The sequence below is a fragment of the Syngnathoides biaculeatus genome, chromosome 8 (assembly GCF_019802595.1).
Source record: "Syngnathoides biaculeatus isolate LvHL_M chromosome 8, ASM1980259v1, whole genome shotgun sequence".
NCBI lineage: Eukaryota > Metazoa > Chordata > Actinopteri > Syngnathiformes > Syngnathidae > Syngnathoides > Syngnathoides biaculeatus.
Window position 1 is genome coordinate 24,223,611 of NC_084647.1, and position 23,531 is coordinate 24,247,141.

The 23,531-nt window shown below is 42.2% G+C and overlaps 4 protein-coding genes across 6 annotated transcripts in view; 3 read left to right on the top strand and 1 right to left on the bottom strand.

Annotated features, from left to right (window-relative positions):
• Nucleotides 1-17: 17 nt before the first annotated feature.
• neu4 (sialidase 4) lies at nucleotides 18-7,863 on the top strand. Of its 2 annotated transcripts, none has more exons than XM_061828124.1 (4): nucleotides 18-1,341; nucleotides 1,506-1,720; nucleotides 3,306-3,561; nucleotides 4,205-7,863. In XM_061828124.1, exons 1-4 carry the CDS (start codon nucleotides 1,314-1,316, stop codon nucleotides 5,128-5,130), a joined length of 1,425 nt encoding a protein of 474 aa, XP_061684108.1. In that variant the 5' UTR covers nucleotides 18-1,313; the 3' UTR covers nucleotides 5,131-7,863. The 2 variants fall into 2 exon arrangements, with proteins under 2 accessions (XP_061684108.1, XP_061684109.1); XM_061828125.1 differs by having other exon boundaries at nucleotides 18-1,193.
• A 132-nt stretch (nucleotides 7,864-7,995) lies between these two features.
• lxn (latexin) lies at nucleotides 7,996-14,732 on the top strand. 2 transcript variants are annotated; one of them, XM_061828133.1, is made up of 7 exons: nucleotides 7,996-8,218; nucleotides 11,972-12,151; nucleotides 12,262-12,324; nucleotides 12,921-13,101; nucleotides 14,015-14,151; nucleotides 14,223-14,285; nucleotides 14,539-14,732. In XM_061828133.1, exons 1-7 carry the CDS (start codon nucleotides 8,063-8,065, stop codon nucleotides 14,650-14,652), a joined length of 894 nt encoding a protein of 297 aa, XP_061684117.1. In that variant the 5' UTR covers nucleotides 7,996-8,062; the 3' UTR covers nucleotides 14,653-14,732. The 2 variants fall into 2 exon arrangements, with proteins under 2 accessions (XP_061684117.1, XP_061684116.1); XM_061828132.1 differs by lacking the exon at nucleotides 7,996-8,218 and adding an exon at nucleotides 11,381-11,781.
• Nucleotides 8,225-22,453, bottom strand: gfm1 (G elongation factor, mitochondrial 1). The gene is made up of 19 exons (XM_061828122.1): nucleotides 22,306-22,453; nucleotides 21,654-21,850; nucleotides 21,406-21,558; nucleotides 21,187-21,319; nucleotides 18,929-19,133; nucleotides 18,741-18,857; nucleotides 18,507-18,657; nucleotides 17,754-17,908; nucleotides 17,581-17,665; nucleotides 17,365-17,502; nucleotides 16,882-16,983; nucleotides 15,219-15,275; nucleotides 15,006-15,143; nucleotides 14,798-14,880; nucleotides 11,082-11,244; nucleotides 10,826-10,970; nucleotides 10,597-10,757; nucleotides 10,463-10,516; nucleotides 8,225-9,335 (listed from the first exon to the last, which is right to left on the bottom strand). Exons 1-19 carry the CDS (start codon nucleotides 22,451-22,453, stop codon nucleotides 9,207-9,209), a joined length of 2,514 nt encoding a protein of 837 aa, XP_061684106.1. The 3' UTR covers nucleotides 8,225-9,206.
• The window catches only part of itpkcb (inositol-trisphosphate 3-kinase Cb), a 31,190-nt gene continuing 30,052 nt past the window's right edge, over nucleotides 22,394-23,531 (top strand). The window contains exon 1 of the mRNA XM_061828123.1: nucleotides 22,394-22,532. The gene's annotated coding sequence lies outside the window, so the exon portion shown is untranslated. The remainder of the gene's footprint in view (nucleotides 22,533-23,531) is intronic.

Below are 23,531 nucleotides of genomic sequence, written 5' to 3' on the forward strand. Positions count from 1 at the left end.
TCCTAATTTTAATTTATTCCAAACCACTTTAATCTTCAACCCCATCCCTAAACCGAGTTTCTTAGTTTTTATTTCGTACAATTTGTGACACAAATCTGGGAATCTCATTTCGTTCCATCTGCGTAGCCTTCTTCCCCAGACGCAGGAGCCAATCAGCATGCAGTGGGGCGTGTCCTACCGAGAAACCGAGTGGGACTACAATACTCTAACGCCCACTTTCATGACGTTTGAGTATTGGTGACGTCACACACAAGTATGAGGCAAAATCAACATCCGACTGTTACTGCATATTTCCTTTTCAAGCTCAACACATTTGCTGACATATTTCCAGCAATATTTTTTGTCCAAAATAAAAATAGCAGAGTACTTTTAAATAATGCATGGAAAATAAAAGAAAGAAAATTTGATGTATTTCTACTGCCACTTTCTTGCTTTTCTTCAAAAATAAACACCGCAAGATATTTTTAAAGAATCCGCAAAAATATAATCAATTCGTATTATATTTTGGTTGGATCCTTCTATAATAAGAATATTGTTTAAAGAATACATATAATAACAATATAATCATTTTTGAAGAACATGTTATAATGGGAGTCACTGATGGTGTGGTGGTACACACGCCTGCCGGGCAGAGTGGGATTGATTTCCGCTAAATGATGGTGTCGATATGTGCCCTGCGACTGACTGACTGGCGACCAGTTCAGGGTGTAGTCTGCCTTTCGCCCGAAGCTAGCTGGGATAGGCTCCAGCTTTCCTGCAACCCTAGTGAGGATAAGCGGCTTGGATAATGGCATGTTATAATGTGTATATTGTATGCATTTTAAAATGACAGTTGCAGATTTTAAAATACATTTTTTTCTATAATAATTATCATTTTCTATAATTTCTTTGTAAAATAAAAACATCGCCCTTATTAAAAAGACATTTGTATTTTCTCTGATTATTTGTGTAGACCGTTTATACATGACACAGCTCTTATATTGAACTGTTTGGCTTGTGCGGTACTGTATTGTGTTCATCACACATGATTTCGGACAAAGTCAAAGAACGAAAACCTGGCAGGGGGGCCGCTGCTCATCTGATCTTTATTCAGCATGCCCCCAAAGCATTCACATGACATTACATCTCCACAATGGCCACTCTCCGCTGATTCATCCAAAGCTGTCGACTAGATGAATGCAGTCCATTTCTAGGTCAGTGAAAAGCATACTAAGCCGGTGCGATGAATAGGCTGCAGGGAGGGGAGGGGAGGGCCCCCCTTTTACCAAAAATACACAGTACACTAAAAGCCCACTTTAACATCACAGTCAAAGATGCCTTTCCACAAAGCTGCATCTCAATGTAGGTATCCTTCATTTTTCAACTCATCTACACAGGCAGGGATTCTTTTTACAGTCGTTATATTATTGCTAATGATGGCAGTTACCACAACTACGCAACTAATTCCATCAGCATAGAACTGGATCAAAAATGCGCTATAAAGATGCGTGTCTTTAAATTTGCAGTTAGCCCGAACACGATGAGGACACCTTATTTCCCAGCGAGGTCCGTCCTTTTCCGCAAGGAGCCCAACGGGGTGACCTACCGTGTGCCGGCGTTGCTCTACCTGCCCCGCTGCAGCTCCTTCCTGGCCTTCTGCGAGGAGAGACTCAGCCCGTCCGATTCCCAGGCTCACCTGCTGGTCATGAGGAGAGGGACTTTCTACAGGAACTATGTTGAGGTGAGAGATATTCACTGATTAGCTCCCAGGTTCCTCCGGTCATCAACTCTCTGTAGCGCTTGCTCTCGATATGTGAAGTGGAATCTATCTCAGCCGACTTTATGCAAGAGTAGGTGTCCTGGACTGGTCATCAGTCACTCCTTTAAGGATTTATTATTAATATTATTATTTTATCCTGGGGTGGGACGGTGGCTCAGCTGGTAAAGCGTTGGCCTCACTGTTCTGAGGTCCTGGGTTCAATCCTGGACCCGCGGGTGTGGAGTTTACATGTTCTCCCCGTGCCTACGTGAGTTTTCTCCGGGCACTCCGGTTTCCTCCCACATCCCAAAAACATGCAACATTAATTGGACACGTTAAATGGCGCCGAAGTGTGATTGTGAGTGCGGTTGTTTGTCTCCATGTCCCCTGTGATTAGCAACCAGTTCAGGGTGTACCCCGCCTCCTGCCCGTTGACAGCTGGGATAGGCTCTTGCACTCCCTGTGACGCTTGTGAGGATAAGCGGCAAAGATAATGGATGGATGGATTTTATCATGGCCAGATTTGGGGTGAAGTGGTGTGCCAACTTCCGGTCACCAGTCAAATGGATAGCGATTGCAATGCAGCATCAAAGTCATCAATGCATACTTGTCTGATGGAATAACTGTAATTTCTCATGTAAAATAACCCCCCCCCCGAAAAATTGTCAAAAGTCAATAGTGCGAATTGTTCATTGGGGTAAGGGAAAATGGAAAAAAATTGTTTCATAAATGTATGCCCCCATCTAGAGGTTGCGAAGAAGCTGTACACTTTCAATCCAATATGCCACTGCCACCTAGAGATCACGAGAAAGGTGTAGCCTACACTTTCATTCCAACATGACACAGGTACATATGACTGCATATATGTACAGTTGTGATCACAAATAAACATAACCGGGCAGAATTTGTGAAATATTGTTTTTGTTTTCAATGACGATGATATGAATGTATGTATATGAATGATGATATCACAACAACCATCACTATTTTTTATGGTTATATTTTGTTTAATGATAAGGCATTTTAGAAGTGCTTGACAGTTTAATTTGAATTCCATTAAAATAAATATATATATATATATATATATATATATATATAATATCCATCCGTCCATTTTCTTAGCCACTTATCCTCACAAGGGTCGTGGGGAGTGCTGGAGCCTATCCCAGCTGTCAACGGGCAGGAGGTGGGGTACACCCTGAACTGGTTGCCGATCAATTGGAGGGAACATAGAGACAAACAGCTGCGATCACAATCACACCTAGAGGCAATTTAGAGTCTCCAATTAATATTGCATGTTTTTGGGATGTGGGAGGAAACCGGAGTGCCCGGAGAAAACCAACGCAGGCGCCCCGGTGCCATCGCAGGCGGGTCTGGGATTGAACCCGGGACCTCAGAACTGTGAGGCCAACGCTTTCCATCTGACGCACCGCCTTGCCTATATATATTAATTAATATTAATATTTTTTGATTTGTATTTTTTAGGATGATTAAACATGCAGAAGGTCATGTTATCCCTAAAACAAGAATAACGGGAGTTAAATATGACATTTTCCTGCATTTCCAGTGGGAAGGCATGGACGCTGTGGGCACTGCCTACCTGCCGGGTCATCGCTCCATGAACCCGTGCCCGGTGTACGACGACTTCACAGGCACCCTTTTCCTGTTCTTCATCGCTATTCTGGGACACATCCCGGAGTCCTTCCAGCTGGCCACGGGGAAGAACCTCACACGGCTCTGCTACGTCTCCAGCACGGACAACGGGGTCACGTGGAGTCCTGCCACTGACCTTACACAGCAGGTCATTGGAGACACTATCAAAGGTGAGGCACCTCCTTCTTGTGTAAATTTAGACTTAATCCTGATTAAAACAAACACACTGAATACTTTATAATGGACATTAATTTTGTAATATTTTTACAAGGGTAGAATGTTTTGGATTCTGTTCTTGGTGGGTCAGAATTATGGCGCTCAGAAAAAAGATTGCAGGGATTTACTATTGTGTAGTCTACTTTCCTGTTACAATTTGTCTGTATTTAACATTCACTTTGTGTAAAAGCTAAAAAATATACATTTAATGACTTAATAGTCCACTGATGGTGGCCTTTGGGCGGGCAGCGTGGGATTGATTCCTGCTCAATGATGGTGTTGATATCCGTACTGCGACTGACAGGCAACTAGTTCAGGGTGTAGTCCGCCTTTCGGCCGAAGCTAAGCTCGATAGGCTCCAGCTTTCCTGCAACCCTTGTGAGGATAAGCGCTTGGATAGTGACTTAATAGTCTTTATGTAAAGCACTAGTGTGCATATTTGTTCGTTCACGTGTGTGATGTCACGTTATTTTGTAGTGGTGGGTTAGCACGCAAGCTAAGGGTCAATGGTCATGCACGTGCTAGAAGCATAACATTGATACTTGTCTGTTTTAAGTACTTTGCTGCCATCTTTTGTGAATTTTTCACCTTTTCCAGAATGGGCCACCTTTGCACTCGGCCCAGGCCACGGCATCCAGCTCAAGTCCGGACGTCTCCTCGTTCCCGCCTACGCCTACCACATCGAGTGCAAGCAATGCTTCGGAAAGCTGTGCCAGACGTCCCCCCGCGCCTTTTGCTTTCACAGCGATACCCACGGGCGTACGTGGCGTTTCGGGGACACCGTTCCAGGTCCGGAGAGCGTGGAGTGCCAGCTGGTGTCAGTGGACGAGGAGGACGGCAGCAACTTTTTGTACTGCAACGCACGCAGCCGGCTGGGCTTCAGGGTTCAGGCCCTCAGTCTGGACAATGGGGCCACCTTCCAGGAGGGTCAGCTGGTGCAGCGGTTGGTGGAGCCGCGTAATGGTTGTCATGGAAGTGTGGTGGGCTTCCCGGCTCCACTACGTTTACATCTCGATCCAGACTCACGCAGACACACCCAGCCCTCTAGACGCTATTTGACCTCCCCCACCCCATCACAAAAAAACACCTCTCCAGATTTCCTCACACCCACGTGGGTGCTATACTCCCACCCAACATGGACCAGTGCACGAAAGGATCTCGGCATCTTCTTGAGTCTTTACCCCCGGGACCCTGACAGCTGGCGGGGGCCCTGGGTGATTTACGAGGGCCCGTGCGCCTACTCTGACCTGGCGTACGTGGAGCTGCCGCCCTCGCCCGGCTCCCCGCCTGCTGTGGCCTTTGCCTGCCTGTTGGAGTGCGGCTCCAGGACAGCCTACGACGAGATCTGCTTCTGCATCTTCACTCTTTACGAGCTCATCGATAACCTCTCCCCAGTTGAGACCTTCGTGAGCTACGAGTGCAACAAACAGCGGGGGTCTGAAGCCAACGCAAGCAGATGTGATGGTCTACACATGAAGAAGAGCAGGAAGAAGAAGCTTGGTGACTTTTGTGCTTTGTCTTGAATCAAGTTTGACAAATGCCCAATCATATTTCAAAGAATTTTGTCCAGTGAACCACTGAATATTCACAGCCGGGCATTTACAAATTAATTTTTTTAACCGGCCCTCCAATATTCAATGAAAACCTTTCGGATTTGCTCTTTTTGTAACAAGGACAAAGCAATTAAAACATTACTTTTAATTAAATTTAATGTCATCTGCGTTTGAAATGTCCTTTTGTTGGTGGTCCTTAAACACACCACCTGTGCAGTAAAAATGAAATTATGTTTTTACTTCTCTTAACGATGTAGCTACAAAAAGCCGTTGCAGGCTAATTTGCAAATTTGCCTGTATTCTCCAATAACTATTGTGTCGAAATGTCAAAAGTGGATCAAATGATGTTTGTGTTAAGTAGTCGTGTACATATTTGTGACGTTTCACCGGTTTAAGCTATTGTGTTATTTAGGCTAGTATGCTAGCTAGTACAACGATCAATGGGGCTCATGAAGGTGGTTTGCTGAACAATGTATTGAATACGCTTAAGTAACATGACTTCTTGATCGTGAACATTTAGATGCATGCATTGTGTTGATGGTTTGCGGATTCTGTGTCTGTTACTACAGATCACTGTAAAAAAATCCAATCCAAACAGAATACCAATCTCTTTTTCATTGCTAGACTGCTATCTTGTGGCATCTGCAGATGATCAGACACCCCCTCCTTGGGTGGGCATTATTCGTAGATTTTTGGCATTCGTGAATTGCTTGTGGCGGCACGGAGAAACGACTGGTTAGAGCATCTGCCTCACAGTTCTGAGGACAGGGATTCAAATCCTAGTCCCACCTGTGTGGAGTTTGCATTTTCTTCCAGTGCCTGTGAGAGTTTCCTCCCACATCCCATAATCATGCATTAATTGGAGACTCTAAATTGACCATAGGTGTGAAAATGGGTGTGACAGGCTGGCAATCAGTTCCGGGTGTACCCCACCTCCTGCCTGAAGATAGCTGGGATAGGCTCCAGGACTCCCGTGAGGATAAGCGGTTCAAATAATGGATGGATGAATTATAGGTCTGTCAGGAATTTTCAAATGGCAAGCGGTTTTACTTTATTTTAGTTTGATTATACAGTGGTTAACGTTTCTGTATAATGTTCAAATGTCATCGATAAGATGGAAACGATACAGCTGTTACAATGACAATAAACAGGTTGAACATGTCTGAGGAAAACATGTTTTGGTTCCACTGAATTCTGTACAGTTTCCAACATTCTTCCATGGCAATTGTCCACCGCTTTGAAAACTTTGAGGCAACCCCAACTACAAAGAGAATTCCCGGAAACTTTAGATGTGTATATATATATATAAAAATAATAATAATAAAAAAAAAGAATAAACAGGATCACAGGCTCTTTCTAAGCCTTCCTGGAATTGTGCATACTCAAGTCATGCACACTCAGATATGTTGTCCATTGTCCAGTTCCCTGTTGACCGACTTCTTTGACCTTAAATCTTGCAATGTCAGTGTATTTAGCAAATTGGGTCTAAGAGTCTGCGCGTGTCCTGCCTTGTGTTTGTATAAACGTTGTATGTGGTCTAGATGTGCATTTACCTGCGCTTATGCCTAGTCAGTTCTAACTTTACGTATTAGCACAGTGATTCTCAAAGTTTAGTACACGTACCACTGACTCCCTCTGGTCGAGGAAAGAATCATATAAAACTGAAAAATATTTCCATTTGCAGATGCATTAGAATAAAAAAAAATGTTACAATGAAGCTTGTAGCTATAACCTTTTTTTTTTGTAAACTTTCTAAATAAAGTACTGCGTGGGCCTGTAGAGCAATTCCAGGACACTTTTGATGATTAATGTCCATGCGTGAGAGTGTTGATTCAACATGCTGAGTGGACTTAGTTGATTGGTGTCCCGAATTGCTGTACACAACGCTGATGGTTTTCTCAGCGCTTTGAATCGATCACAACTGGACTGTTCTGGTTGAGAACCATCATGGGCATCTTATAAGTGTGAACTGTGTTCTCCTTTGCACTCGGGGCCTCTACGGAGTCTCATTTTTCCGTAAGTGGAGACAACCCACAATGCAACGGGGAGAACTTGCAAACTTCACATAGGCAGGGCTGGGATTCAAACCCAGGTCCTCAGAACTGGGGGGCAGATGTGCTAAGCAGTTGTCCATCATGCCTGTCCCTTGTTAGATACTGTAATGTATTGAACTAATGTAAATGTAGTTTTAACTAGGTGAGGACGTAGTAAAATCATCTCAAATGATATTTACCCATTGAAACGAATGGAAATGCTGTTAATTCATTGTACTTGGCTAACCGAGTCCAGTATAGTAGTCATGCAGCCAGGAAAAAACAAGAATACAGGAGTTTCAAAACTACTGTGACTCAGTAAGCTCCTGTATTATTGTTTTTCCACAAAGGATAAACAATATGAGTATTTTAATATTGTCCGTCTACATGTGATGCTCCACTGTTTGCGTTCAAATTGATATTATTTTATAAATTCCTATTGTTAGGATTAAGGTAGTGGGGGCATTTTAAGGCAATGCTCTATAGTTTTCAAGTCAGATTCCTCCTCCCTCAGGGTACCACTCGATACCGATCCTCCTTTCTGCATGAACAAGCAGCTGAACAGGTGAAAAGAAAACAACAACCTAATTTAATCTACATTAGTGATAACCGCTATTTAACTAATCTTGTGAGCCATTAACTGAAGTCTGAAGGTGAAAACCAGTTAAACCAGACCTGTGTTGTTAAGTTTAGAGAAAGTAGAACAGTAAGCAAATTGCTCAAGAGAGGAATCAAGACATTCTCTCCTCCGCCACTTCCCCTCCACGCCCTCTTCGGGTACAAAACAGCGCTGTCGGCAGGAGGTCACTCATTCCCATTTGCCTACACTCATAGTTCTTCAGCATTTGTGGCACACCGCATCACACATCATGATTTTGTGGGCTCTTTTGGCTGCACTCGGGCTCGGGGGGGTCATAACTGGGAGCCCCACTGTGACCGCCCCCCCTGACGCTGCATCTCATACTCATGCCGAGACGGTGGAGGAATCAAAGAATTCTGAAAGGGTGAAAGGGATTTCTGCAAAGGTGAGAAGGACCAATCTGTGCGAGCAATTTAATTACTGTATCTTTATGAGGAATGTGGTGTGTGTGTATAAAAATTAATCAACAGTCCGTTTTTTTTCTGCCATTTGTATTTGTTGTAGTCATAGAGAAATCAATGCCATTTTGTACATAGTACAAAATAAATAATCAAAACAGTAAAAATATTGAGATTTTTTTTTTAATCCATTAACTCTCATGAGACATTTAAATAACGTACAGTGGTGCTCAGATGTTTATATACCATGGCACAGTTTGTGAAATACTGGTAATTTTGGACACTATGATGACTGAATAGGGAACATGTCATAATTTTAATTACTGCTATGCTTTAATATTCCAAAATGCTTTCTAGTTTCATTTAAATACCATAAAAAAATAAATGTATTTTGCCTGATTACAATTTTTTTTAAAGAATGCTATATCGCTTTCAAATTCCTCCCAGCTATATAAAAATATGACCAAAACTGTAAAAAAAAGGTTCTGCTTTAATCTCCAAATGTAAATAGTTTGAATAGTATAGCAACCCTTTGCTATATCGTACTTCACCCATTGCAGTCATGCAACATAAATTTTTCTGTTGAACGTGTAAAAAAAAAAAAAAAACTGCCATTGAAATACATTTCTAGTATGGGTTTCAAGTGTTCGTAAGGATATTCCACAATGCCGGGATAGAGGTGTGAAATGTAAGTGTTTTCACCCGCCCCAATGTAATATTGTCACTAATCAATGAGTATCGTCTCTGATTTGCAGGATCTCTAATGAATATTGATAAGCTTACGTGCCTAAAAAAGGTATTAACCATGATAGTTTCAAATTCTGGCTGTTCATGATGCACATCTGAGCGTATAAATAAATGAATCTTTCTCAGACAAGAGGCAAGGAGGTTCCACTTACATGATCCACAGTGTAAAGGTTTGGGCTCCACGCATTTGAACAATAAAGCCCTACGCTGATGAGAAATATGGCACTCTCAGCTTTTCCATTTCTTCTTAGTAGGCAGCTGGCCTGTCGCCTCTAGATACTTGTGGATGAGTTCTTCCTGAGTGCTTGGCAGACACGGCTGATATCTGCTGTACTCCATTGTATACTCGCCCTTTCCCTGATTACAACACAGACAAAACACAGATGACGACGTGTCAAGGCAAAACAACATCATCTTGAAGGTCATGGGCAGCCAAATTGGTGGATTCACCAAGCTTCTATATTGTTGTCATGACCAATTGAGAATGATTGATTATTACTTTTTTTTTTTTTTTTTTTACATTTTGTAATGTTGGCATCCCTGGAAAAAAAAGGCACAACATTAGAAAGAAACACGTCAATTGATTTATGGATCAAACTACATTTTTAAGTCTTTAGAAGTAGACCATTCTTACTGTAATGCTTTTTGTGTTTCAGTATGAGAGATATGAGTTTCATTTGATGAATGACTACATGCTGAGCTCAAAATACTCGTGTCAAATCAGTTTTCCTCATTGAGATGATTGTCATTAATCCATTCCCACCTCCTCAAAAACAAACAAAAAAGATTGTGATGCGTTTATTAAAACTGTAAAATGCACTCTGTAGTATTGTACTTCTGTTTCAATTCATTAATATTTCTACTTCTTCTAGTAAGTGCACCTTGGTCAGCTGGGGGCAGCATAATACAGAAATAGGAAACACAAAGCTTGTCATAGCAGCTCAGCAAGTCACAGAAATATTAGTTGTTCCTCACACAGGATAAAGGATACATGCCTGTGAGTATTGTTATGCATTTCTGTCCACGTTTTGCGCCTTCATTTGTCTTCAAATATTGGTTGCTGAAAAGATTATAACACCAAAGCTATCCATCTGTGGCGTTTTACACTGTTTGCGTTAAGCTAAACGGACTTTTGGAAGACAAAGCTATGTGATTGTTTTAACTACACAAAGTAATTCTCCTGTTTTAGGTTTAGTTTGACAATAGACGTCACCTGATAGTGGCGATAAACAGCTTAAAGTCTGTAGTTCAAGTATTGTTCGTCTCCCAAATGGTTGCTTGCTTCAAAGTAAAGCGTGCTGCCTTCACTACAAACACCCAATGCTCATTTCTCAAGAAAACAATCGTCCGAACGAAGGCGTGAAAAACACATAAGTCAGGTCACTCTTATTTCCGTGAGGCACCACTGTTTGTATTATTTATTATTATCGTAGTTGTAGTTGTGCAAGTGTACCAGACAATTTAGAAGGGATGATTTCACTTACTTCAGTGGTAGAGCGTAGTTCTGTGGCATATCCAAACATGTCGTTGAGTGGAATCTGTCAGAAAGAAACACAATGAATATAATAGGACCACACCGAAGCCAAGGAGGGTTCCCTTGCTGACGAACTTCACTCACATCGGCGTACAGAGTGAAGTACCCTTCAGATCCATCCTGGCCCGTGATAACTCCGTGGCGACGGTTGACCCCTGAGATAACCACGCCCTGAAACTCCTGAGGCGCCACGATCTCCACCGACATGATGGGCTCTAAGATACTGACGTTGGCCTTCTCCATTGCTATGGACAACAACATCTATGTAGTAAGCGGGATGCTGGCTTCGATCTGGATTCGATTCGATCTTCACCTTGCTTTAGAGCTCCCTCCCCTGCACGGATAAAGGAGAGCTCATTGGAGTCCACAATGTGATGTGCTCCATCCTCCAGAAGGAATCGCACCCCAGAGATTTTGTGGCCACTAAGTGGCCCCTTTTCACAGGCCTCCCTGAAGCCCTGCAGCACGATGGGGTGGAAAAGACAAAGGAGAGTGACAACGGGTCAAAAAAATAAATAAATAAATAAAAATACTAGAAAACGTGTGAAAATGCTGCAAATAGCGCAAACCTTTTCTACAGCCGGCACAAGCTGCTTTGGGACGTTGGTTCCCACAGTCTGGTCTTCAAACTCCAACTTGGTGTAATGTTCTGGCTCCAGCGGCTCAAGGACGCCTATAACTTTACCATACTGACCGGAACCTCCGGTCTGCTTCTTGTGAGTAAAGTCAAACCTACAGAGAAGAATGGTCGTCAAAATTTGCTGGATTGCACTGACTTTAAATTATGTTGATATGATGACTTCAGGGGCAGCACGTTGGATTAGCAAATCTGCCTTACAGTTCTGAGGATCTGGGTTTGAATCCCGGCTGCAAGATAAAAATGCTTTTTGTGTCGATAACATTACATGTACACGTACACAGTTATAATGGACCCAGCCAGATGGCGAATAGCAGAAATCTGTAAATAATTGACACTCCTTATAATTGTTATGATGAAAACAAACAGGTGATCGGATTTCAAAAGAAAAAACAGCTAGATTTCTCATTCCCACACAAACAGGACCAGTAAAGGATGCAAGACAATGCATGTTAGCTTCGTTGAAGATTCTAAACAAGAGCACTGTTTCTTTAAAAGAGGGTGTCTCTCGTCAAACAGGAAGTGGGAAGCAAGTCTTCCACTTCCATGAGCAACAAACGACTGAGCAAGAACACAAAACTCAAGCAAGAACTGTACTGGAAATCGCATTTCCTCACATGAGTTATGCTTGTGTAAGGCACTCGTTGGATACTTTGCTTGTATATTTGTCAATATCCCCTTTGGTTTCTTTGTTCCCCCCCCAGCAGACCCATCTTATCTAAACACAAACCAGCCCTGCCCCATTTACACCTGCAGTACACAAAGTCCAAGTAGCCTCATTCCATCCTTGTGACTCATTCCTTCTCTGCTTTCTTTCTACAGCCAGCTGTGGTGGGTACAGTCGAGGAAACAATAGAGGTAGTGATGGAGCTCGGAGAGCTGAATCCGAATCATTACCCTGCTCAGAGGGCAGCCAAGGTGGTCGAACATTACCTGAATACCCAACATGGCTCACCATACAAAGTCTTTACACTGCACAGGGTCTTAAGCGCCAGTGCAGAGGCAGGTTACACACTCTCTCTCTCTCTCTCTCTCTACACACATACATACATACACACACCCATGATGTTTATTAAACTATGACCCAACGAATGTAATATTTTCCCTTTTAGGATGTGCCTGACTCCGGAAGAAAGTACCAGCTGAAGCTCTCTGTGCAGGAAAGTGTTCATCACGTAAGCCACAATATAAAAACATTTTAACACTTTACACTACTGCATTTGGAGCCTCAGAATGTTATTTCCTGTTAAGAACACCAGGGGTCACAGTTTTAGCATTCAGTTGGCATGTGAGCAATGTGCAAGTGTTAGTTGCCCGGTGCGTGGGTGTGAGTCGTCAACTGTTAATTTGTTTCCAATTGAAAATAGACTTTTTTGCCATCAAAATGTAATTTTCTTACTTTTTTTCTCAATAAGAATTTTATTCTCGTAAAAATCACTTATCTTTCAAGTTTTTATTTTCTGGAAAAAAAAACCCACAACTTTCTAACTGGTTTTTATTTGCAGTGTGGCACGAATACTCCTTATGTTTTGCTGCAAAATGGTTTTGTGTTTACTGGACTCTCTAGGTGTACATATGAAAACTTCTGATTTTGTGTATTTGACTGAATGTAATTATTCAGTGTCAAATTTGACAGAAAAAGGCAAACAACACATTTTGGCCTCCGTTTGGTCCTGACAAAATGTGCGTAAGCAGGTTTGAGTGGCCCCTCCCTCCCATTTTTCATCCTCTTGTGTCCTTTTTCCTTTATACCCATCTCTCTGTCCTGCAGCAAACCATAGAGGAATGCCTGGCAGAGGTTTTATTCCCGACAGGGGAGAGCCACGCCCCACCACAGGTCCAAGTTTCATCATGTGAGGACCTCTTGAAAATCAACGTCACCGTTCAAGAAGAGAACTTGTACCAGCAATACAAGCGTAACGACAGCCATCTATTTGCACAAAACTTACCTGGTATGGGATTCCAAATCTGCTATTCTGGATTTTATGACCAAATCAGAATTGTGTGATGTCATTTCAGTCTATGCTAGTGTGTGTGTGAATACAGTCGTTTATGTAACAAGGTTTATGATTGTGTACATGGTAGAAGTAGGGTATTGATACTTTATGATCCCAATCCGTTTTAAGTACTTTGCTGCCATCTTGTACACAACTACAAACCCCCTTTATTTGCACTCATTATTCAAATCAGGGCTCTGTCCCTATCCCCCACGCATTCCTGGGGTTCACTGTATACATACTATCAATATGTATGTGTTACAATTGAATGGAAATACGGAATTTTGTTTTTAGCGACTGGAACAATTAAAAATGGTTTGAGGTAGAGTTAAAAAAAAATAGAATGTTCTGTAATTTGACTTCACTTGCCACATTCATAAATTATTCAAAAGGCACTCTTTAATACTTTACTATACTATAATTATGAGGCTTTTAGTATAAAAACTTTTCTGAAGAAATTAGCTTTCAAGGATCACCATTATGACTATTTAAATTAAAAAGCCTAGTAGACCTCAGTAATGGGAAGGAGACTTATTCCTAAAAATTCATACTTAAAATTATTGTCAACCACTGTAACATTATACACAGTTTGACCGTGAACAATTTAACACTTGAATAAAAGAAAGAAGTAACTGAATTTTTTTGCAGAAAAGTAAAAAAATATATACATGTATCTAAAGTTTAAAAACAGTTTTCAATACAAACATTGTATTGAAAACTTAAATAGAAGTGAATTGAACTTGGGCAGTTTCTTAAGCATACCACTAAAAGGGTGCCCATGTACCATTAGCGTTACCAGTACGAGTACAAATGCATAGTGCATCATCATATATATGCTATGACCAACAGACTCTCCCCCTATCCTCAGACAGTTACGGTCACATGGAGCCGGAGCATGTGCCTTTCTGGCACCTCGGCATAGTCGTGTCCAGCTTCGTCATGTTGAGCGAATCCACCCAAGATACTTTGTACAACATGGCTCAAGTAGCCAACGTCTCGCAACTGGTAGGCTATTTTCTTGGCTAAAATCTGGTGGTGTGACTGAATAACCATAACTCTTATATTGTGTACGGCAGGCAACTGAGGACAACCTGCTGAAGTTTGACTATGATGTACTGCTCCATGAAAGGGTGTCCCAGGTACTTGCTTTTTAACAAAACGTTTCTACAAATGGCACCGGAGGGTGCTTATTTCTGCAACTGGTGGCAGGGGAGGCTTATTTTTTAATGTTAGTCAACATTGGCAGTATCTTATAATTTAGGGGAAGTGAGCATTATCATATGGAAAAATCATGTGTATTTAATTTTGTGTCTGATGAATGTACAATAAATTTGTACAGTATTGTAGTGTAATTGAATTGGTATTGAAAGTGGCCGTCTGTTGTTTTTACAGGAAATCTTTGCTTGGAAGATGCTGGTCACCTGGTCTCCTTCTGACGGAGTTAAAGTGCTGAAGATGGAGAAGAAAGACTACACTGTCAAAAACCTAAAAATTACACTGTTGTAAATGGTTTATCCTCCGTGTGATATCAAGTATCAGTGTGCCGCATTTACATGTAGATTATATTAAAAAAATATTTGCGCAGACTCGGTTGCCTCGTGCGTGTGTTTGTGCGTGTATACGCGTGTGCGTGTTAGGGGTCAGCACTTACGGTACAGGGTCATTGATAGTTTCTCTGAAAGCCACTTTGGGTTTTCCCATCACACAGGGGCAGTTATACTCTCGCTCCATCCTCTGGAAGGACAAACCAAGATGAACTTAAAATGCCTTGCTCCTTCCACACAAGAGGAAAATAAATTATTGCGATTTGGGTGTGTGTGTATTGTTGATTAATTGCAATTTTTTTGACTGAACTGTACCTGAGAGTAGATTTCTAGATGGAGCTCACCCATGCCCGAGATTATCGTCTCTTTGCTCTCTGTGTCGAAGTGAACTCGGAATGTGGGATCTTCGCGGGTGAAGCGGTTGATGCCTTTGGAGAATTTATCCAGGTCATTCTGCACCAAAAAAATAAAGAATTGAGTTAGGAGATACTTCCTTACCAGGTAGTCACTTGAATGTGTTGAATTTACCTTGTTGGCTGGCTTCATTGACATGGAAATGACAGATTCTGGGATGTGAATAGATTCCTTTAGGGGAGAACACGACAAAGAATAATTTCGATTACTACAATATTTTGTAAATAATTTCTCCCACACTGATTAAAAAAAATCAAACACTATGGAGTTCCTCAATATATCGCTGTTCATCGTTCGCTCCCCTGCCATAGAGCTCGTGCATCTACGTCATCAAATCACGTCACTGGCCGGAAGTGTCGGCCAAGCAAAGCATTGCTCAAAGCTAAGTTGGTTGGAGACGACGCGAAAATAAGTCTGACACCATGACGCCCAGAGTTTTGTCTGATTCCGTTAAACATTTAGAAGGTGATAATAAACGAAGGTACGTGGGAAAATGAGAGACACTTGGCATAGAGGATCCATATTTATTGCCGAAGTCGATATTTTCAGCGATAAGAAATTGGACTGTTAAGCCGCTTCCGCTTGTCTTGGACAACTGGATCCACACATGTATCTGGTGACTAAGTCGTCGAGCTTTACACGGAAGAGTTTGAAAGCGTAGAAAAGTGTGGACAGATACAAACACTTTGTTGCTGGATCTGTTCTCAATGAAGAATAAATCCCACATAGTGATGGAGCTACTCAAATTTTTCCAATACAAATACCAATATTTAATATATAATATTTACACATTGGACTATTTAGAGAACAATGCATGTTAGGAAAAAAAAAAAAGTCTGTCGGGGAGATGTTTACCGAAGATTAACGTGTGGCTGGAACACACTTCGTGTCTGTTGGAGATGACTCCCTGTCGTTTTTTTTTTTAAACGCATTGTTCTCAAATGAGCCAACTTGGCATTATAAATACTTTTTGTGAATTTGAGATTGAAGTGAAGTGATCGCTACACAGTTGTGTGTATTTGGTTGGGCACCACCCATCACGTTTAATTGACGAAATCCATCTATCTTTTCAAATGGGATTCCATAGAATGATCTCTTTGAATACCTGTCTCGTCTGTTCTAACAACCAACAGCACAACAAGTCCCCGGCATTGTGTATATTCGGCTCCGGTTCAATGTCCCGCACACTGTCAGGCAGCACTTTTTGACCGGCAATATGGTGCCGTGAAAATGGTGACGTCATGTGCACGAGCTCTTATGTTGCATTTTTAAAACCACTAATTTTCACGTCATTTTACATGATACTCACCGTGGTGCCCTCATATGCGAGAAAGGAGAGTGAATGCCACCAATGCACAGGAGTAAGATGCATGAGCACAATGTGCCAACTCATGGGGGTGCGGCTGTTGACCAAAGCTCAAGCCCAGACACTCACAAGCAGACTCGTTAACGTCACACGCCATGGCACCTGACCCCGCCTCTTAAAGGCATTATCTCCATGCATGTAAACAGACACTCCAATATGTACATTATTTTCTATAGATTTTAGGCTACCAGTCTTTTTTTACCAGAACATGGACATTTATAATGAGTTGAATTCTGTTTGATTGTATTTAAGTGTTTTAATAAGTGGGAGCGCTAAAAGTGCAGATTTCCTTTTTTTTTTTTTAAACACGGTCTCTAAAAATATTACGGACTTTCCCCTATTATGGGTAGGTCTGGAACGTATACCCGTGATAAATGGGGGTCCAGTGTATTAATATGTTGAGGTACTTGCCATGGAGAGGTTATCGCTGGTTCTGGACGTGAATGTGTCTCCGCTTGCACAGTCGATGCCAAACAGAGCGCAGATGTCCCCTGCATACACCTCTTCCACATCCTGGAGAATAGAAAATATGGAGGAACCATTAAGAGTCGTTCTGTTAGCAATGCTATTGTGAGAGGTGACCCTATAAAACAATGAAATAGTAATACAAATTATGTTTGTGTGGCGTCACAAGAGAGGATTGATTAAACATACAAGATAATTTGGTTTTCAAGTTGAGTTTTAAACAACACCTCAGCAGGGAATGGCAACAAAAAGATCAAAGAGTTTTTCAGTGTGATGCTTGTTTTGAAGTTTGTTGCCATCATCTAGCTCAAACTCAAATTTTTGCTTCAGACTCAAGACAAAAAAATGTCTGAAGGATGGCTCGTGGGTTTAAAAACTCGAGGTACCACTGTATTACGTAAACGCTGCCTAATAATGAACGGCTCTCACCTCCATCTGGTCGGCGTGCAGGCGCACCAGCCTCTGCACGCGCACCTTCTTACTCGTGCGCGTGTTGTAGATGTACTCGCTTTTCTTCAGACAACCTTGGTACACCCGCATGTACGTCAGCTGACCAAAGCGACCTGCCTGCTCGCAGACAAGCAGAAAACACTGTCAAATAGACACTATGCGATGAGGGTTTGGAAGTAGAAGCTAAGCTCTTACCTCCAGTTTGAAGGCCAGACTGACAAAGGGCTTTGTGGAGTCTCTTGTTGGGTCCATTTGGATCTTTGTTGTCTCACTTGAATCGCTACATTGTGATTAAAATGGAAAAAAAATTGAAAATCATCATCAGCAGCAGCAGCAGTTGCCTGTCATGGGAATGACTCCACACTTACTCATCATTGAGGATGGCATAATTTTTGACCTCGGTGGGGTTCGGCAGGAAATCGAGCACAGCGTCCAGCAGGGGCTGAACACCTTTGTTCTTCAGCGCCGTGCCCACTAACACTGGCGTGAAGAGACGCTGCACCGTGGCTCTGCGGAGGGCAGCCTGGCAGTAAAATCAGATTATTGATGAATAAATATTTGAGTTTGGTAAAATGAAGTTACAGTTTTGACTAGGAGTGGGATCTGATATCAAATTTACCCAGCAACCATAACAAGACACAGTGATTGTGCGATCACCAATATCCATACATCCATCCATCCATTTTCTTAGCCATTTATCCTCACAAGGGTCGCGGGGAGTGCTGGAGCCTATCCCAGCTGTCAACGCGCAGGATGTGGGGCAACCGGGCACACCCTGAACTGGTTGCCAGCCAATCGCAGGGCACATCGAGACAAACATCCACACTCACAATCACACCTAGGGGCAATTTAGAGTCTCCAATTAATGTTGCATGTTTTTGGGATGTGAGAGGGAACCGGAGTGCCCGGAGAAAACCCACACAGGCACGGGGAAAGCATGCAAACTCCACAGAGGAAGGGCCAGGATTGAACCCAGGTCCTCAAAATTGTGAGGCCAACGCTTTCCAGCTGTGCCATCATGCCGCTGCAATATGTAGCAATTACAGGATTTTTTTCATTTTATTTGATGGAATCCTGCTGGCCATCTTATCAACACTCTACACACATCAGACCTAACCAACCTTCAGGTCATCCTTGGTCGGAACCTTTTCCTCCAGGAACAGCTCTCCTAAGATTTCGTCGGCATTGGAAACGCATTCCACCAGCTCCTGTCTGCGGTCCGCGGCCTCTGCGCGGTAATCTGCTGGGATGGCATCGTAGCGGATGACTTGTCTACAAAAGATCGACAACAGTTGGAAATTGCGTTAAAGCGCTGAGAATGGTGAGAAAAAGGTGCAAAAAGAAGTCTTTGATACCCAAAAGGTCCTTCAAAATACATGCTTTTCTCTTCTACAAGGTCTATGATGCCTTTCATGTTGCCCTCCAACCCCATGGGGATGTTCACAAAGGCGGCGTTGTGGTTCAGTTTGGTCCTAAAGACAATTACAAAATGTTAATGAAAATATAAATTATATTGAACAATGTGTTGTGATTGAAGAGTCACCTCAGTTGCTGCAGGGCTCTTCCAGGGTTGGCGCCCATGCGGTCCAGCTTGTTGATGAAGGTGAGGAAGGGCACATTGTACCGCTTCATCTGCCGGTTCACCGTCATCGTCTGACACTGGACTCCACCCACAGCGCACAGGACCAACACGGCGCCATCAAGCACCCGCAGGGCTCGCTCCACTTCGATGGTGAAGTCCACATGACCTGGACGACGAATAATCGACTTGTAAAAGAGACATTAATACTGATTTTGTGCTGGATGAGGGGGTATCTAGTTATCAATCAGACATTTTTTTTTTGCATTGCCGCAGTACGTGAGGTCTTAACATGGACCAAATTTTAAATATTCCATTGATTATTAATAAAAAAGAAGCTTGAGTTATTTTTAATTGATTGAACTTCTATGGTAAATCAACTGAAAAGTACTGGATCATACACAACTGGAGGATGCTAGATGGGATACTGTACATGGTGGTTGTCAAAGTCCATTCCTTTATAAATACAAAACACTATTATATTTTTAGAACAGTATGACATTTGTTAATTGATTGAATGTCATGTCACAACCTTATTATTGGAACCCGATTCTTACTTTTAGGATACGGATGTCCCATATTATCGCAACACTACTCCCTAGATATTGCATACATTTCTTTGAATGGTCATTCCACTGCACAATTGCTCTATTAGCCAGTCAAACTGCTCTAATTGCTAGAGGACTCTGGATCTTTTTGCACAATTATCAGAAAAAAAAGTGTACAATCATTTCCAGATTATTAAGAAACATTTATTTCTCCGTGACTTTTCTCGCAATGTCTGTGTTTCAAAAGTATTCTATGGCAATTTCTATTTCTATGTCAAGTCTTTTGTCGTCCAAGAGCGGCTCCGATACCAGAGACCAATCTTTGTGCGTTTTTGACATACAAGGAAATAAATATGATTCTGATACATACATAAACATATGATCCATATACCCAGCTGGTCACCACAAATGCTACAGCTTCGTCATTCATGCATCCATAGATTATCTGAATCGCTTATCCTCACAAAGGTCGCTGGAGCCTATCCGAGCCATCTTCGAGCAGGAGACAGGGTACATCGCGAACTGGTTGCCAGTCAGTCGGAAGGTACAGGAAAAAAATAAAAAACATTTGCACTCACATTCACACCTACAGCCAATCTAAAGTCATCAATTAATGTGCTACAAAAAAATGACCTTCAAACCACTCTTGTTCTTGTTTAAAAATCATTTCAAGATACAAATCAATGCAAGTGAGATTAAAAAAAAAAAAAAAAAAGACCTCAAAAAGTTAGTTGCACCTCACTGGCAAGTAGTACTTTTTGGAGAGAAAAGCAACACACCTGCTGAACTCTAACTCACCAAGTTATCATACTATATTTTTTTTCAGTTTAAGCAAGTGGTGTGAAGGCCCTCTTAGAATCGGTGTTGAATCTTATGTTGACTTGCCTTTCTAATCGCACTTTCCTTCCTCCAAACCTTCCTTTGATGAGAGCATTTGCGAAATGTAATCGCGACATAATTTTGGCACGTGCACATTAACTTTGGTTGGCACAAGTCCTGTCCACTTCCATATAATATTGGCTAAGAAACCTTGGTTTTGTGGCTTTTTATTGCTGTGTGCAATAATGGTGCCGCTAATGCTAAGCAAAGCTATGCAGCAAAGCTTCTGTACAAGAGCGACAACCAGAATTTGCCTTAAATACAGAGAAAAACGTGCCCCAGATATGTCCACTGGTCCAACCAGAGGGGATATTTTTGACAACTTTTCATTACGCAGAAGATTTAATGAAACACATAAAATTGCCATGTGTGTTCATCATTCAAATGTTAATTTGAAAATGTTCACCATAAGATTTGCACATCAGAAGGTTTATATTCACAAATTTTCCGTACTGCACTCTAATTTGCCCGTCGGTGTGAAAGTGAGTGTGAATGGTTAGTGTAAACCACCGCTCAGCAGAAGATAGCTGGGATCGGTTTCAGCACGCCTGCAACCCTTGTTGAGGATAAAGAAAATGGATAGATGGAAGCGTGAATAACCCAATAACTCGTGGTCGGCTGTTGACTTCCAAAGGCTTTCTGCCAACCCAGACGCCACTCGACCATTTGGTGCCAACATGGTGAACGATGCCTTTCCATTATCCAACGACTTACCTTTCTTCCAAACTCCCACCATTCCATGGTGAAATCAGTTTGGCCACCGTGTATTTACAACACTTGAAAAGCCTTTAGTACCTGGCGTGTCAATGATGTTGATATTGTGGTTCTTCCACATAGTGTAGGTGGCAGCTGACTGGATGGTGATGCCCCTCTGCCTCTCCAGCTCCATAGAGTCCATGGTGGCCCCAACGCCATCCTTCCCTTTCACCTGACACACCGAAAAGACACAGTGAATAGAATAAAGCGCTTTTAGCTCCACTCCAACAGAATGAATTGAGCGAATGTGGTGCAAACCTCGTGGATTTCCGCTATTCTCCCCGTGTAGTAGAGCACCCGTTCGGTCAGGGTAGTTTTCCCAGAATCGATGTGCGCGGAGATACCGATGTTGCGGATCCTCTCGTTGGGGACGACGCCGGACGAGGACGACCGGCAGCTGTCGACGAGGACCTGGAGCAGTGACACAGAGGACATTCAACCTTTTCAGGCTGGGCTCCATCCGCTTACCAAGTGCCGCGAAGCCGTCGCGTATCGTGATATGTTACCTTCTTGAGAGTGACGCCTCGCGGAGAGAGAGCCTGCCTTTTGCTCAAACACAGGGCCGTTTGAAGGAGTGCCATGTTGCCTGGACTTTGGGTGTTTTTCCCAACCTTTCCCTTTAACTTCTCTCCTCCGGCCAAGCAAGCCAGCCGGTGAATGTCACGCCGGGGCCCTCCAGGTTGTGAAACGCAATTTCCGGGTTCTACGGAAACCGAGATACACCAAAAGTCAAAAGAACCGCAAGAAACCTTGATGTGTACTGTTCAAAATAAAGAACGACAAAGATTCACATGTGCACGCTCATTAAATCGGAGAAATGCTCTCTTGTTAGTTACAAACTTAAACGTTAACTGCTTTGTTTAATTAGATGCTTTGTAGATAATGGTCGGAATTAATGACATTAACATAACGTGTGATAGTGAAGAATGTTTTTTAAATGGGTTTTGACAACAATTCTACATTTTAAATGTGCCAGGGACACGTGAGCCTTCAAGTCAACACGCTTGAAATCACGTGACCCAAAATGTAAGCCGTTTAAAGTTGTTATTTAGGCGCCGCGTAAAACTTAACAATGAACGAGCAAAGTGTCTGGAAACTTGTCAATCGCGGAACTCGTTATTTTAAACGTGCGTTTATTGATTTTATTCTGTGATGCACCCTTTCTCGAGCTCTTAACGTGAAGTGGAGCTCTCAACCCCAGCTTTTGCGTGACAGGCGTTTCCTGACAGTAGACAAGACGAGAGAAGAGAAGAGAGGAGAGGAGAGGAGAGGAGAGGAGAGGAGAGGAGAAGGCACGCCGGCACATTCTTCTTGCGCATTATTCAGGCAACTTTTCAAAGGTGCCAACACATCTGCCTCGCTCGCATAAACAGGAACTCGCTCAGGTATGTTTGGCCTTTTAACTTTTTCACATATGCTCGATGCTTGTGGATCGTTGTGTTGACCAGTTTGCTTCACCGTACTTTCAGTTGTATAAATGTTAGGATGTTATTTGATGTGTGTGTGAATAATTAAAATAAATGTAACACTTCCGAAAGGAGTACATTCGCATTTTAATAAAACGAGAGTACTGTTGAAAAGTTAATTGAGTTCAGTACCTCAATCCCCCGCAACCCTCATAAGGATAAGCGTCTCAGAAAATAGATGGATGGATAGTTCAATTCCAAAGTGAAACTCACGCTGTCCAGATTCAGTCAACACAGGAAAATATTTTCAGAAGGCCAATCCCTGTCTAATTGCCACTTTAAAATGTAATTGTTTTTTATGGGCACAATGAGTGGTTAGCATTTCTGCTTTATTTTGCAATACAAAGTCATACTTTTACGAGTTTAAAGTCGTTACGGAAAAGTTATACTGCTGTAACTTGTCGGTAAGGACATTTTATTTGCATAGCACTTCTCACAGCGATTACTCAATAAGTGTGTCACAAGGTTAAAATCCTGTTATAAACATTTTCCGCTTTATACATGGGGGGGGGGGAGATAAATCACAACCAACAAGTTCAGCTGAATGACTGTCTAAGCAAAGGTATTTTTAACAGCTTTTTAAAAATGTCTACTACAGCAGAGGCAGCTCTGAGCTCAAGTGGAAGTGGGAAATTGGGGAGCAAAAAAAACAAAACTGCAAGACTCCATCATCTTTATTTTTTTAATCATGTATGAAAACCTCCCAACTGTGAATGACAAATGCATAAATAAAATATTATTTTCTTTTTTTCCACGTGCATAATGCATTCAGGAAGTCCATAGTATTACAGTATAACCTCTCGTTTACAGTTTAACATGTGGTGTGACATTATGAACAGAAGAGGAACAGGATTGAAGTTTCCACTGACTAGTTTTAGGGTGCTGGTAAACTGAAATTGTAATCTCACGGTAATCACA

Bases quoted from the DNA above. Each gene is read 5' to 3' on its own strand.
- neu4 (XM_061828124.1), top strand. From the start codon at position 1,314: ATGCCTTTCCACAAAGCTGCATCTCAAT. The intron at 1,342-1,505 runs GTAGGTATCCTT...TTAAATTTGCAG, and splicing joins CCACAAAGCTGCATCTCAAT to TTAGCCCGAACACGATGAGG. The intron at 3,562-4,204 runs GTGAGGCACCTC...CACCTTTTCCAG, and splicing joins CATTGGAGACACTATCAAAG to AATGGGCCACCTTTGCACTC.
- lxn (XM_061828132.1), top strand. From the start codon at position 11,599: ATGTTAGCTTCGTTGAAGATTCTAAACAAGAGCACTGTTTCTTTAAAA. The intron at 13,102-14,014 runs GTATGGGATTCC...CCCTATCCTCAG, and splicing joins ATTTGCACAAAACTTACCTG to ACAGTTACGGTCACATGGAG. The intron at 14,152-14,222 runs GTAGGCTATTTT...TGTGTACGGCAG, and splicing joins TAGCCAACGTCTCGCAACTG to GCAACTGAGGACAACCTGCT.
- gfm1 (XM_061828122.1), bottom strand. From the start codon at position 22,453: ATGTGCCGGCGTGCCTTCTCCTCTCCTCTCCTCTCCTCTCCTCTCCTC. The intron at 18,858-18,928 runs GTGACTCTTCAA...AATTGTCTTTAG, and splicing joins AGAGCCCTGCAGCAACTGAG to GACCAAACTGAACCACAACG. The intron at 9,336-10,462 runs GTAAGTGAAATC...TGTTGTAATCAG, and splicing joins AACTACGCTCTACCACTGAA to GGAAAGGGCGAGTATACAAT.